This window comes from Tyto alba, unplaced genomic scaffold, assembly GCF_018691265.1.
Source record: "Tyto alba isolate M040663 unplaced genomic scaffold, T.alba_DEE_v4.0 Super-Scaffold_44, whole genome shotgun sequence".
In the NCBI taxonomy this organism is placed as follows: domain Eukaryota; kingdom Metazoa; phylum Chordata; class Aves; order Strigiformes; family Tytonidae; genus Tyto; species Tyto alba.
In genome coordinates this window covers 2,760,279-2,776,046 of record NW_024881320.1, presented here as the reverse complement: position 1 = coordinate 2,776,046, position 15,768 = coordinate 2,760,279, and the positions used below count along the sequence as shown (strand labels likewise).

General features: G+C 45.6%; 2 protein-coding genes across 19 annotated transcripts in view; one reads left to right on the top strand and one right to left on the bottom strand.

The window, feature by feature from the left end:
• The window catches only part of SH2B3 (SH2B adaptor protein 3), a 30,241-nt gene extending 23,129 nt beyond the window's left edge, over positions 1 to 7,112 (top strand). For all 3 annotated transcript variants that reach the window (XM_042805377.1, XM_042805379.1, XM_042805378.1), the window contains exons 7-8: positions 340 to 511; positions 856 to 7,112. In XM_042805377.1, coding sequence (XP_042661311.1) covers positions 340 to 511; positions 856 to 1,139 — 456 coding nt within the window. In that variant the 3' untranslated portion in view covers positions 1,140 to 7,112. The remainder of the gene's footprint in view (positions 1 to 339; positions 512 to 855) is intronic.
• The window catches only part of ATXN2 (ataxin 2), a 52,602-nt gene continuing 43,143 nt past the window's right edge, over positions 6,310 to 15,768 (bottom strand). For 11 of the 16 annotated variants that reach the window (XM_042805359.1, XM_042805360.1, XM_042805367.1 and 8 more), the window contains 3 exons: positions 12,601 to 12,746; positions 11,491 to 11,718; positions 6,310 to 8,017 (listed from right to left, as the gene is read on the bottom strand). In XM_042805359.1, coding sequence (XP_042661293.1) covers positions 7,814 to 8,017; positions 11,491 to 11,718; positions 12,601 to 12,746 — 578 coding nt within the window. In that variant the 3' untranslated portion in view covers positions 6,310 to 7,813. The remainder of the gene's footprint in view (positions 8,018 to 11,490; positions 11,719 to 12,600; positions 12,747 to 15,768) is intronic. The other 5 variants (XM_042805362.1, XM_042805369.1, XM_042805364.1 and 2 more) reach the window with 1 other exon arrangement.

Here is a 15,768-nt window from a genome sequence, read left to right as displayed (position 1 = left end):
GGCTAGAATTAGGGGGGGCGGGGAGGGGAGGGGTTGGAATCTCACAGGAGCCCCTCGGGCAGCTTCCCCACCGCAGCATGGTCCCCATGCTGTCCCACCCCATGGAGATGTTTTCCTTGCCTGGTCCCTGTCCCTGTGCTCACAGCCCCATGCCCGCTCCTGGAGGGGGGGAAAACTCCCTGCAGCGAGCTGGGCATGCAGCTGGGGATGCAGCACATCATGCTAAAGCCATTTGTGTCCCCCCCTCAGCCCCTACTCCAAATATCCCCGTGTCCCCCATCATCTCCTCCAGCAAAGGGAGCCGGTGGAAGGGTAACAGGTCCGTGCTCCTCCCCGCAGCACCTACGGCTGGCGCTGACGGAGCGGGGCCAGTGCCGCGTCCAGCACCTCCGCTTCTCCTCCATCGTGGAGATGCTGCACCACTTCCATCGCTACCCCATCCCGCTGGAGTGTGGGACAGCCTGCGACGTCCGTCTGTCCAGCTACGTCGTCGTTCTGCCCCAGCCGCAAGGTCCGCGGGCAGGGAGGGACGGAGACATTCCCATGGGGTGGAGGGATGGGGGCGGGGAGGTGGGGGGGTCCCCAGGGTGGGTATGGGTGCCCCCCGGGGTTGGGCAGAGCTGGACCCTTTGGCCACACACGGAGTGGGGAAGTGGAAGTGTCCAGGCAGCAGCACAAAAGGTGACTCCCGAGCTCCCGGGTTCCTCTTTCGAGAAAGAAGAAGCTGCCCCAAACCACTGGCCGCTCCCTGCTGTGGCTGGGGGGGGGGGGGGGGGCTGTGGGGATACCCGCTGTACCCCAATACCCGCAGTGGGAGCATCCCACTGACCGACCATCTCTCCCCTCCACCCACAGCTCCCAGCTCCGGCAGCACGGTCCAGCTCCCCTTGCCCGTCCCCGGCTGGAACCCCGAATTCAGCCTCGCCCCCACCAGCTCCTCCTGCCCCCGCAACCCCGACGAGACCCCCCCGGAGCAGATCTTCCACCTGGTGCCGCCGCCGGCCGAGCTGGCGCAGAGCCTGCGCCCGAGCAGGGCAGCCCCAGCCCCCGGCCCCCGACCCCGCGATTCGGACTACGAGGTGGAGGCGCCCGGCCGGGGCCACGTCCGCGCCATCGACAACCAGTACACACCACTCTGACAGGCGCCGCGCCGGCACCGGGATGCACTTTCGGGTGGAGAAATCATAGAGACCTTCCAAGTACCCCATCAACGTACTACTTTCTTCCTTCTGGTTAGGGATGATTATTATATTTTTGCAAGGAAGGGGGTAATTTTTCACTCCAGTACGGGTGCGCTCCCTCTCTTCGGCCTGTTAAAGGGCCTTTTTTTTTTAATTTTTTTTTTTTTTTTGTTATTATCAAAGCTTTCTCGTTACTGTTTACACATGCCGCTCGTGCCTGCGTCCCTGCGTGCCAAGGTCTCCCACCTGTCCCTGACATGACGGCACCCAGCGAAGGATCCGGGGTCTTGCGTTACACGCATATAATTGGAGAAAGGAAGAAAAAAAGGGGGAAAAAAAAAAAAAAAAAAAAAAAAAGTGGATTATAAATTCATTGACCAGTTGCTGCTCCAGGCCGTGCAGGCAAAGACGAGCCCCGTCCTCCCACCCCAGCACGTGCTGCCGCTGCCAAACCCTCCGGCAAAGCCCGACCTGCCGGAGCTGAGCTCCCACATCGGGCAAAGATGCCGATCGCGATCAGAGTTTAGGCTTTCTTTTTCAATAAGGCAAAAACTGGCTTTTCTTGCTCTTCTTTTTTAACCTGGCCCAGTTGCAGTTGCTCCCTGCACCAGCCAAATACTTACACCATTACCCTTGCTAATTAAGACATGAACACTAACTGCTCCATCATTATTAATGTCACTAGCTGAGAACTAACACGGAGACTGACAGCAAACCACTCCTCCCGGTGATGGAGGCATTTTATCCCGGTGATGGAAGTGTTTTAGCCTGGTGATGGAAGCATTTTAGGCACAAATCTAAAATGAGTTTTTTTCCCAAAACATATTTTTACCTCTCCAGCGCAGGTGGCTGCCCACCCTGCTCTCACTTGCCCCTTTTTTTTTTTTTTTTTCTTTTTTCTTTTTTTTTTCCCTCCTAAAACACTCTGTAACCAAGAGTTTGGTGATATTTAAAGTTATACAACAGCCTCTTGCAGGTATGTTCAGGCCCTGCAGCCATCGGTGCCGCCGAGCCCCGGTGCTGCTTTACCTGGGGCAGCCGGCGCGGCCGCGCCGAGAGAGGAACCGCTTCTTAGAAGCTGCCGTTATTTTAAGAATAAGGAAGGGGCTGGAGCCGTTGCAACATGCGGGAGGGGATGTTCACAGCCTCCAACTTGCAGATTTCTCAGCGCAGCCCGTGCGGCACTCCCTGGGATTTTGGATGCAAAACTCGCCTTGAAATTGCCTTTTGTTTTAATTTTCCTCGCAATTGCGATAGAGGTGGGAGTCCTCAGGAGCATTAACATTTAGGAATTAGTTTCAAAGCAAGCAAACACAAAGCCTCGTGGGGCAGAGTTAGGGAGTTTTGCAAAAATCCAGCCTCTGGGTAGGGCTTTGCCATTAAGCCTGGTTGATAGGCAAAGCCCAAGGAGCCCAGCTCTGCTTAAGGGCAGGAACTGAAGGGCAGGGTCACGGTGCTGTTGTGCTGGGCCAGGCCAGAAAAGGCAGATGTAGCACAAGCAGGAGCCAGGACCAGGCAGAACCAGGGAGCTGCTTTGAGAGCAAATCTGGTTTCATGAATTGTAGTCAAAGGATGAGAGCTGGGAGGAACGGGATTTGAGAAACCACTCAGGGTTTGCATTTTGTGCCTCTCCACCTCTTGCCCCAGCCCTCTCTTGGGCTCTCTTTGTACATTCGGAGCAGGCAAGGTCTTTTTTTTCTCTCCCTCCCTTCCTCTGTTTGAAACAACTCGAAAATGGGCACACGGGGAGCAATCCTGTATCGTGGCGGGGATCGGCGTTCCCCGGCGCACACTCACTCTTGAAGCTGGAGCATTAAGAGCAAATTGCACTGGCCGGTCGGCACCTCCAGCGCTGCCAAACCTGGCCAGGCTGCCGGAGAGACAAAGGCAGCCCTGTCCTCGGCTGCAGCTCCTCTGCCGCAGCCGCGTCCCGTTTTCCTCCCCGCACCAAGCACAAAGGCTGCACCGAAGGGCAGGAGCCAGGGCTGGTTTGTGCTGGGAGAGTCAAGTCCCTTCGTTGCTCATAAATGACTCCCCACGGCGTTGCATTTCTAGGGGCGATGAGGGGAAGGGGGAGGAAGCATGGCGCAACTTGTCGGCTCCTTTGCCTCCTCCGCGCGTGGTTCCCAGGTCCTGCACGCCTCCGAAAACACTCGCACACGCTCAATCTTTCTAAGGTTAAAAGAGCTGATTTTTAGTCCCGCTGAGTTCCAGGCAGCCCTGAAAGACGAGGTGGTCTCACCCGAATCATCCTACGCTCAGAGCATCTGCAAGAAAGAATGGGCTGGGAAAAAGGGATTGCTCTTCACAGCCAGCGCAGCCCTTGCCAGATAAATCAGATGCTGCTGCTGCTGGGATGGGTTGTTTTGGCACGCCGGGGCTTATTGTTCGAGCGCCAACAACTAAACATGCACACGCATGTGGTATTTTTAACCTGCAGTTTAATTGCAAGGGGTTTCTCCGTAGTTTAAATGGAAATTGCTGCGCTTGATTAGCAAAATATACATTGAGTTCATTATCGCCCCATCAGCCGCTTCCCCTGTGCAAACAAACTCCGGTGGATGCAAACTCCTGTTGTCCCCACCGGTGAGCAGCGGGGAAGTCGCTCTGATTTTTTAATAGAGTTATTTCCATCTCAGACCCTCCCCAACAAGGCAGCCAAGGGCTGTCCAGCTGCCCAGCTCCATCTCCCCACCTTAGTCCTGCGCTCTGCCGCAGCTCGGACCCATTGTGGTCCCAACCCCAGCTGCACCGGGACCCGAGGGGTTTTTTTGGGCTCTTTCCCCAGCTCCTGGAGGACTGAGTTTGAAATCCCATTTCTCCTAGAAAGTATTTGGCTTGCACCGCACGCAGCCCTACCTCTGCTCCTGCCAGCACACTCGGCTACGTTAATCCAGCCCGTAAACAGCTCCTCGCTATTCCTGCAGTGGGCAAAGAGCGTTAAACCATTCCATTCTATGGAATATAAAGCAACTTACAGGAAGTTTTAGATTCTTCCAGTAACTTGGGAAAACAGCCTAGGACTTAGCAGGTTTAGTTCCCCAGCCCACATGGGCTTTTATTGGCCTGTATGAAGTATCAGCGTTGAGTTTTTGGAGGGGAAGCCAAGGGAAGAGGCCCTGCACACAGGTACAGCCGGCTCCCGGGCTCCCCCGGAGAAAGAGCATTTCCTAGAGCTGAAATTAAGTCAGATGTGCTCACGGGCACGTGCACCCCGAGTCTGGATCCCATGGAACAAAGCCATGACCCACAGGGCAGAGATGGGCTGGGCTTTGGGGGGAGCCTTTGCCCAATGACCGTCCCCCGAAATGGGCTGTCAGGGAGGGACACCCCATTTCAGCCAGCTGAAAACAGTCGGTTTGGGCAATACCGATGCCCAAGGGGTATCACTCTGCGCCAGCAGGGACCTGCCTTAGTGCACAACCTAAGACTTTGGTCCAGCCAGACCTTCTCCCCCTCATCTCCATCTCAGGCTTTGGAAACCGCTTGCTGCTTGCGGACAGAACCTCCCTTTCGGTGGCTTTCGCGTGACAGGTTCTGAAGAAGTTCATGACATGGAGCATTAATTGAGCTTCTTCATCCGTCCCTCCCTCCTGCACCCCAGCCCTGATGAACGGCACCAGCAATCCAGAGCAGGTTACCAAACACTGACACCACCCTTGCCTCGCCGCTCGCTTTTGCTTCGAAATTATTTCGGGGCAAAGCTTCTAGAAAGAGCTCCGGGTCCAGGGTGAGGCCAAAGCTTCTCATTTCTTACAGTCTCCGGACCACAGAACACTGCTGTCATCCCACCAATGCAGTTTTACTCTAACAAACATCTAGAGCCTTGAAATCTTGACTAACAGGTTTGAGTACAGTATTCCAAATTTTAATTTAAGCTTGTTCAATGCGAACAGCCCCAACCTTCGCCAGCAACTACCAGAGGTGGGGAGGCGACTGTGCATTCTCTAACTCAGCCTTTAGCAGGATGATTAAAGCCAACAGTTTGTTGGATGAAAAGTGTATTGATTTGAAAGTTCTACTTTTCACCTGCACAGAAAAGTTCTTCTTGTATAGTAGGTTTTTCTATATATTGTTTCTGTATGTACTGTACAAGTAACTTATTCTTGAATAATGCAATTTTACCATAATATAAAGAAATCTGCTCTTAATAAACTGTTTTTAGAACTCGTTTCTCACTTTTAGTCTTCAGTCTGATTCTCTCTAGGTGCCTGGAAACCATTTTAACAGATACTGGATGCTAAAAGATGGAAACGCTCCCTTAGAGATGGAACACAAGCCAACAGCCTGTGTGAGCGCGCTGTTCCTTCTCCCAAGACTCGACTCAAGGGAGTCCTGCCCCGAGTCGCCACCGTCTGCGACAGTCTCATGCCCCCTGCTGCCCACCTGAACGTCAATTCATTCCGTTTCACTGCCCTGTTGACCTGGAAGGATTAAGACAGAAGCTGCCGCGGTATCTGTATTCCCCAGCATTTTTTTTCACCAAGCCACAACGGGACGTTAACTGCTGCCTGCAAAAGCTGGTACGAGTGTACCTGGCCTGCCTCTGCAGCGCAACTATATTATAACCCAGTTTAACCAGCATCATCATCTGGTTAGCTGGCGTAGGATACTTGCGCCATACCGGCCACTTAGGAAGAGCACAGCACTTCACAAGCAGGGCTCAGCCTGCGCTACTGAGGGAGGCGGCAGCCAACTGCTTTCTCCTACCCTTTTCCCTGTCCTTTTACAAGCCGTTTTGCTAAGGCATGCTTACCCCCATTTCTTTCTTTCCTTCTCCAGCAGCACCACTGACGCGTAGTTTTACCATCATAAACCTCCAGGCCCAGCTGCGACATCCTCTGTGACCCCAGTGTAAAGCTGAGGCATTACGGGATCGATCTGAACACAAGAAATTGTTAAAAAACTGTACCCAACTCCTGATCTTGAAACCTCTCACTTATTTTTGCAAGTCAAATACGACGGATTCGGTTTCACGGTGGGGGGCACGCACACGACACGGCAGCACCACACGCACAGAGCAGAGCTCACCTGGCGCTAAATAAAACATTCGCTCCGATTTGGATTGAAAGCTGGAGAACACATGAGAGTAAGATACTGGTAAAACAAGACACAAACACTACGTAGGTCAGTTTTTAAAACTTTTTTTATTTTTTAATTTTTTTTTAAGTTTTTATTTTATATTATCTACAAAGTAAAAGTTTTCTTAACTTAAAAGTTACATCACTGTCTCACGATAGTGATTATCTCATCAAACGTGATTTATAAATAATAATTCATCAGTTTGACGATTAGAATTTTTTTTTTTTTTACTGAACCTGTTTCAAGTTTAGTTAGAAGTAAAAGGGATCTCCAAGTCTTGATTTTTAGTGATAATAGCAGCAAGAATCACTCTTGTTACTTCTTTTGCTAGCTGATGAGTTCATAACTTTGAAGGGTCATTAAAAAATAAATAACTTCCAGTTTTCAGCAAGCAGAGTTGGGGCACTTGCAGGACTCAGATACAGTGCATGGAATTATGGAATAGCCCACAAGTTCCTAAATGCCTCTACTCAGTCCGAATCTCTCCCACTGCAAGATGAACTGTTAGCATTCCTAGTGGATGTTACAAGAAATCAATTTTTTTTTTTTTTAAACAAAATAAAATGAAATTCTAGTTTTCTGTGCTTCCAGTTGGCAGAAGCAGTAGAAGGAGGGTATTTGGCCTACAAAAGGTATCCAGCCTTTCAGTTATTCCAGATGAGCCTTACAACTGCTGTTGGTGGTGGGCTTGTACTGTAAAAAAAAAGTTCAAATGTAAATAATAAATTGGCAAGCCACACAACAGTTTGCTAGTAAAGTGGTCACAGGACAACTACTGAGCTGTACTTTTTCTTCTTTTTTTTTTTTTTTTTTCCATTTTTTCTTTTTTTTTTTTTTTTTTTTATTTTTAGAGAACAAAACAAAACCCTGCATATCAAGATGTCCTTTGGATGTTTTTTTCCCTACCTAAACCCTCAGAAAGCAGCCTTGTTCTGCTCACACATTCCCCAAGAAACAAGATCAGGTAACTAGTTCACTACAAAAGTTTAGAGGCTGTTTGGAAATGAATAAAAAAGAAACCTAGGTAAGGTTAAATTTAAAGCGGAAAGAAGTCATACAGCACCTACTTTTCCCAAAAAGTAAAGCTGCTGAATGGTACTCTGAATTAAAGATTAGACTTTAGTTGTCACTTTACTTCAGTCATTAGCAGTCTAACAGCCCTACCCCCAAGCAACATTGTCACTCCTATCCTCAAGACCGATCACTTTAAATTTAATAAAACCCCAGACCATTGTAACAGGCTACACAGTCCATCCCCCACGGCAAAACCTGGAAGAACACAGTCCCACAGTGCCAGTGTCTGCATAGTTATGCATTTCTCTACTTCAGCTAGAGAGAAGCAAAGCCATTGCTAAATCTCATACGCTTATCTAGGCTCACATTCGGGCTGGCAAAGTATAAATGCGAAATGCAGAAACTGTCTGCCTTCAGCAGCCTGCCACTCTACAAGGACATCTTAAGGTTGATTTTTTTTTTTTTTTTTTTTTCTGTCGTTCTTTTCCCCATATCTGGTTCATAACAGTTCTCCTCACTACTACGACCTGGCTCAGTTAAGGTGCAGGTCTCCCGGGCACACACTCCTCACCTGAAGGGTGCGTCATATAGGGGAAATGTGTTGTTGTCGAGACTGGAATGGGCTGTAGTGCACTTTGAGCGATGGCGGCTTGGGGACCACCAGGTGGCTGTGTCGTCATTAGCATCATTGGAGCATGGGCAGTTGGGTGAGAAGGAACCATTCCTGACTGTACATGAGCCTGAAACAAAGAGCTCTTTAGTATAATGGTCACAAGGAGGCATCACTCCTGGCCACATGACTGTCAAGTTTTCTCCAGCTGTACCAGTAAATCCAGAGATTTACTCCATTTTAACTAGATTAGCTATAGGGATTAAGGCAGAGATCTTAACACAAAAAAAAAATAACTAAAAAAAAAAATAATGAAAAATAAAAAAAAAATTTAAAAGGGCTCAAATCCTTACTGCTGGCTCTGAGTCACATTCTCAATTTTAGCCATTTGGACAGGGAGTACTGAGAGAAACTGCCAGCATTAAACAGCGGGATATTTAAGAAAAAAACAAAACAAAACAAAACAAAAAACCAAAAACAAAACTAACCAAAAAAACAGCTCAGCAACAAATCTTCAAAACATTACTGTTAGTAACCTAGATCAAAGCACTTCCTACATGGAGAATGCACTGGGTACAGACAGGAACTTCACACGCACTGGGAGTCTGGCACCCCTTCCTCGGCTGCTCATTGCGCAACTCCACACCCTCCCGTGGCTCCCTGCCCTGGAAACCACTCTCTCCAGTGACCTGTGCCCACGTTATCATTCATCTAAGCAGTCATTCTACGATGAGTGATTTCATCCCTTTATACTGTTAGGTCAGCTTTGCTCTGTTTCCAGTTAAGCTCATCACACTTAAGGTCCTTGTGTAATCTAAGCAATCATAGTTAAGTCTCAGTGGAAAAAAGAGATTGATCTTTACGATTGCTGATCACCTTCTGGCAAACAAGTTCAGTAACTTGTCAGTTGGCTTCTTTAGCTCAGAGCAGTTCATGACTCTAGAGGTCATCAATTTTTTGGTTTAAAAATCTAGTAAACACTAGTTTCTTAAAAGCACAAAACATTAAGGAACTCTTAGAGCTCTCAGTGGGTTTCTTCTGAAGGAAAAAAAAAAAAAAAGCATTTGTATCTAAGTTTTGCTTTGTCCATTACCATATCCCATTAACAGAGCACTACGGTGCAGTAATTGCAGCCTCACAAGTTTCACATGCCAGTAAAGACAGATAGCAGGTAGTGGCTACAATTTTATTTCTTAAAGACAGAATGGTTACTTGACTCATCACAGACATTCCTCAAACTCTTTATCAGACTTGCGCTGTATTAGGAGCACTCAAGAAGCCTTTATAGGCAGGAACTGCAATTCAAATCTCACTCTTGCTCTAAAAAAGGCTTGGAAGATAAGGCTGTGAAACAGAAATACCTTTCAGGATCAGCACCATTTTTACTTTGACAAACATGCTATTATAGCAGTCATCATTATAAAGCAGCTATTCATATAGCAGCTGTATTCAATACACACATTGGATAAAAATTTTCTGCTGTGGCTCAAACGCTTTGCAAATTGGCAGCTGACAGTACTCTGGTAATGAATTTGAAAGTACTGTTTCTCAAGTGAGATATCTAACAGCTCAAGATTCATCTGATAACCTAAAGGGAAATTCAATTGATTGCCTGTGTTAGCCTAACTGAAATTCCTACTACATGGCATTTTAGAATTGTGTTCAGAAGTTGGAAATGAGGCTGCTGAGAAACTATTAAATCCAGTGATTAGTTTCCCCACAATGGAATAATTACATGCATTTAAAATTTCTTACAGAACTGTAGTTATTCCTTCATTAGAGATTTTTGTGGGAACTACTTCATTTTGAAAAGTTGGCTGGTTTGGTATAAGGATCACGGATTACAGATTGTAGTTTTCATCCTAAAATTACAGCAGAAGAGACTGCGTAAGTCAAAAATCAGGGATAAAGCAGGCTTTGCCTGTGATTGCTGAAAAATCCTGACTGAGCAGTCAGTTCTGACTAAAAGTTGCATCTGATTTGCTTTAGCGAGGTTTGTTCATTAAGTGCTTGGCACACAGAAAGGAAGGCAATGGTCGCATCCTATGGCGCCAGCACGCGCCTGGCCCTGACGTGTACAGCACAATTCGTCTACAGTTTTACCTCTAAGCTGACCTTAAAACAAACATGTTTCAAATTTCAAGGCATGGCACTGAATGTGCCACTAACCCAGGAGCTTGCAGCAAGACCCTTCCGAAGGGTTGCACGCAAGGCACCCCGAGAAGCTCTACAACCTAGGCATTCACACCAGTGCCATCACACCAGAGCAGAGCAAGTATCTTGTTTTTGGCAGAAACCAGAACCTGGGAGGACGCGGCAAGATGCCACCCCAGTAGTCAAGTTTGGGCATCCTCTCCTTATCCTCCCACAGTAAAAAAGCAGAGAAATTAAAAGCCTAATGGAATTAAAAAGCTAAAAACTCAACATCAGTAAAACAATTCCTAAATAGCTATTAATTCATTGGTTTAAACTGACTGTCCCAGGGACCAAGCAAAGATTTTATCAGAATTCTGCAAGGGACTGGACACCTATTAGACTAACCTCCCTAATTTGTTAGTCACGCTATCCCAAACTATTGTTAACCTGTATGAGAAGGTATAAGCCAGACATCAAGTACTTGGACCGAAGAAGAAATTGTGCAGGCGAAATTACTGATTAACTGTCCATTCCTTGACAATGCACACTAAATCCATGAGATTTAGTAAACATCAGAAAATCTCTGTAACGCTGCTTTATGCAGAGCTCAATTAATCAGTCATGCGCTTCCCTTCCCAAATTCCTGTTTTCAGTGAGTTGACCACCAGAGAGCAGTTAAGAGAAGTGTGTTTCTGATCCTGAAGCAAGGACTGTTAAGGTGCCCAACAATCAAGAGGGATCTTCTGCATAAGCGGTCCACTGAGAATCACACACACACACATATACGCACACACACGGGTTTCTTTCTCTCTCAGCAAGGACTGTCTTGCAGTCATCTGAACTGAATCTCACCTATCTCCCCCTGCAGTGCCTTGCTACTCCCTAGTCATCTTGTGTAATATCCTCTACTGGATGTACTTGTGTAAATTTGACTACAATGCAGAGCCTAAAACTGCCACCAAAAACAGCAATTCAGCCTTCCTCCACTCAGCTCTCACCTCCAACCTTTCTGTATGCCAGCTCTTCCTGTGATCATGCAGTGAACCTGAGTAGTGAACTGATTTGACTGAGAAATAGCCTAAAATGAGGGTAGGGGAGGCACACTTCAGCTGAATCATGTCCCCAGTCTGGTTTGCTGCATGGCCAAACAGTTCTGTGAGCAGAATGGTGGGGCAGGACAAGGACGGGAGCCGGGAACTGGGAAGAGAGCTCAATTTCTTTCAGTAGCAGTGCCAGTTTAAGATGTCTTCATTAAACTACAGTTGTAGATGCACTGGGTGTTGGAAGCTGAGGTCCAAATATCTTGTAAAATTCTAAATAAAGGCAATGTACAGACAGAAACCTAAGTAACACAACAGGTAGTCTGTGCTGAGAGGTGACAGAATGGAAATCACTTCAGCAGGCCCGACTGTCCTAACTTTGTGGCATTAAGACATTTAGTCTTGAAGGTTGTTAAACTGTGTTTACCTGGGGGACATGGGCCATGTGTGGCGGATTGGTATATGCAGGTTGAACATGGGAGGGATGAATGGTGAAGACTGTTTGTTGTGCTGTAGGAAAACTATTTTGTGGAGACTGCGTATTGGAGCCTGGCGTCATGGAAGGTGGGGTTGGAGCTAGACCTGCGTGGTAAATTGCCGACTGCTGTTGTGGGTTTGCCAGGTGGAGTGCCTGAGCAGCCTGGTGCTGATGATGCTGCAAGGAAAAAAAAAAGACAGAAGATCATTTAGGTTATGGTCTAGAAGCGAGACACGTTTATTCTGGAAACTAGTGTAAGAAAGGTTTGCAAAACTGCTCTCGATAACAAATTTTTTAAGTGGCAAATCTAAGGATCACCACCCCCTATGGTTGTGAGGAAACTCGTTTCAGTTCCACTGGGCTCATTTTCTCCTTGCACTAGAAAGTCATGTGAGCCTGGAAAACAGAACCTAGACTGCCAGGTAAAAACAAGAAGAACCTGCAACCACTGAGGCTGGATATATTCCACAGTTGCACTTAGCAGCCCAAAGTTATTATCAGGAGGTAATAAGGCATGCAGCACTATCACAAGGCCTATTTTGTTTTCAGCTGCTTGTCTTTGACAAAATACATTCAAATGATTCTCAGCATTTATCTGCTATTTCCAGTTGTAACTGCACTCATATTAAAGCTCTGACAAAATTACGATCCTTCCTTAATCGTAACATGGGATTCCGCATCCCCAGAGGAGAGGAAGAAATGAACGGTTGGACTCTGATACTGGTCCTTACTAAGGAAAAGGGACCGCCCCAAGTTTCCCTGCTAGCTTATCGAACAAACTATGTCATGACCCTACCACCTGTGAGTCCTAGCCACCCCAAGCAGAGAAAAATTAAATTATATAGCTCTACTTCCTTCCTTCTGGAAAACAGAGGGCAATCTAGGCAAGTCCTGCATGAGATCTGTCACGTGCAGTTTGTTTGGCTAACTGCTCCATTCTACCATTTTCTCTCTCAAATAAATCAATATATTGATGTCAAGCATCAGATAGATGCAATACCTTCCAGTAGAGCATGGTAAATACAATTTAAAGACATTCACTCCCTTGAGTGCTGTTACCTGCACGGGGCTAGGAGCAGGGTGGCTTCCAGCATGTTGGCTTTGCTGCTGGCCAGTTGGTGTGGCAGAAGGCTGAGGATGCGGAGGATGCGGATGCAGGGTAGCATTAGGGTGGGCATACTGCTGAGCAAGTGAGCCAGTGGAAACTAGGATGAAAAAGAAGAACATTTAACAACAGATACAGAATATGCATCTCATCAAGTCACCATCTGCACTTGAAGATTTCACTATATCTCAAACATACTCTAAATATATTCCCGCCCCCTTCTAAAAAAAAATATTTATCTTGCAAATAGCTGAGTATCTTACCTTGCTTTTGTGTAGTTTGGTTTTGCAGGAAAGTCTATAAATAACCATAATTAGACAGTTCATCTTCCCTAGTTTGACAATGTAACAGATACTACATAGAAAAAAGCAGTATTTCATATTTTTTCAAACAGACCAGTTTAAAAAATCAAATTCGTAACTTTCATACAATTTAGTTTTTCCTGAAATATCCTTTTCAAAGGTGTTACAAGCCATTTTTATTTCCACCATCCAAAAAATTCTTTGGCCTTATACCTGGCTAACCTCACCATGCTACTCTTCTGGAAATTGCTCACAATACAGTCAGTGTAAAGCATATACACCGCATGTGTGCTTGAGAACTACAGGGACACACAGTATATATTTAACAGCTGAAAAAACTGAGGCTGCTTGAGCATCAAATTTTTGCTGAAACCAGTATCTTGTACTAAAATAACGTATCTTGCCTCTCCTCTCAAGGCCAATTACAGATTCTGTTCTGTATCACCACCATTCTGTGAGCTTCTCAACACTGCCATGAATTTCTTAATTCCTTGAAACAGTAGCAAATAAGGTACAAAATTCCAAAAAAGGAAAAAACTTAAAAAACTGTCACAACAGTGAAACCAGGTCTGTTGCTACAGCCATACCAGTTTCCAACAACAAACTAGTATCAACAAGTGCTGCCTTGAGGGGTCCTGTTCTGTTCTGCTTCAAAACGGGCCACACTAAATCACTGCGGTTTGGTTTTGTTTCTTCTGAGGGAATCTAAGAAAGTATGAAAAGCCACAATGATAGCAAGTCTTCCTTTAAACACTAAGCATGCAACTGGAAGGGAAGACCCTAAGAAATGAAGATGCTTTGTCTATTCCCCTCTATTGCTTTTAGATCTTGTGCAACCACCAGTCCACAGTTTGCAACTACACTTCTGCATGTGGCAGTGCACACTACGCTCTCCGATGTTACAGCTTGTCAAGACTGAGGCTAGTTTTGCTGACAATAGTGCTAAAGGACAGAACAGTCAAAGCAAACTATCAACCTGCTCCTGAATTTTCCCTGCAACTGTTCCTTAGCTGTTTTGGTATCTTTTGGCCATTCTGACTGAAGCTAATTACTGCTTACTATTTATCAGGTTACAGCTTTTTGTAATGGGATTTGTATTATATGAGAATTTGATGGCCAATGAAGTGCCTGTCTGCAGCATACCTTCAGAAGAGATGGGTTTTCTGGTGGTGTTTTCTTGCCCTAGTAAACAAAGCTGAAAAGCAGGGCACAGGGAGAAACTTGGAGCGCAACCACTACGCTGCAACCACCTGCCCCATGTATCCATGGCTAGCGAGGTGTGTTACCTCACTTTTGCAAGCAACTGTTTGCTGCAGCTTCTGAAGAGTTTCACTGTGCTGGGCTCTAAGTTCATGAATACACAGAACTGTCTGCATGTATATAAAGGATGAAAGACAAGATGGGAGGAGAAAACTGACAAAAATGTAGCTGCATCTCAAAGCACAATACTATTCAGCAAAAGCAAGTCCCAAAAAGACAGCAACCCCACCGTGCTCTATTAACCAGCCCTGACACACTACTACCCTGTGCAAATACTTGTTTTCCTCCAGTATGGCTTGCTATAGAGCTTACAAATACTAGTTCTAACATATTTCAACTCACTAGAATACTTATAGGCAGGATCTTTTTGCCTAATTAAGATTTTCCTCCCTTGTACAGGCCACTGTGAAGGTGTTTGTCTCTTTTCCAAAATAACTGCCTACCACATTTAACTTAATCCCGCCCTGCTCTCTTGAAAGCTCTATTAAATCTTTACTGAGCAAACAGTCTAACAGTGATGCGCACTACAGTTTCAGGCTATTAATGCAGATGAACTTCATATGCAGTTGTAACCCTAAATTCTTGCAGTCTGGAGTTGATCCTAACATACTTATGCATGAGCGTACAAGCGCACTCATACACTGAGCATTTCGGATTGAGAAGGGTTTTGAAAATACCTTAATATTTTCTATGCACAGTGTCAAAATTACCAGTACCTTCTGCCATAGCACTTTGTTACACTTTCAAATGCAAGAATTTCCCCCCCATTGTCCTCCCCCATATCACTACTAAAATTTATTTTGCAGCAGCATCCCCATCATGCTTCTATTTGATTTTTCAAACATCACTCCTCCTTACAATGACTACATGAAAATTATCAATGGAAACACTGATCATTTTTACAGTATAGTTTTACTGATTATTTTTACAGGCTTCCTACAGTAAGAAAATTTCTCAACCTCATTATTATACATACTCTGAAGAAGGCCAAAAGTTATTATCTCTGTCAAAGTAATAGAAATAAATGCAGAGGGATTGACTTGCTTGCCAAAGGGCATGCTACCAGAAATCTTCCTCAGCTCTCATCCCACAGCCTCAGCCACAGAGCTGGCACGTCTGACTACAAATTAACTTCAACTCCATTCAAGAGGTTTTAAAGTGTATATGAAAATTAATTCCAAGTTGTAAGATATTTAAGGCTTCCCACATCCTGCCACATTACTTGTTAAGAGCCCCCGAAATAATGTGGTACTCCCTTAAACCATTTGTGCAATTCATCTCTCGTTTCTTTATAGCTGAGAGAATAATAAACTAAGTTATTCTGAAGCAGATACATTATACAATAAAACTTCACAATGAAGTATTTCTCTCTTAAGAAACGAGCTAAACCAAGGAACAGTACTCTAAAGAATAGATATAGAAGTGGGGGGAGGATCAAGTTTTTGTTATAGCAGCAGCTCTTCCATAACCTTCTAATATCTTTTATCCACAGCTTTGCATTTAAAGTAACAGATTTTTTTATACTGAAGAATTTTTATTTGACTAGCTTCTCCTCTCCCC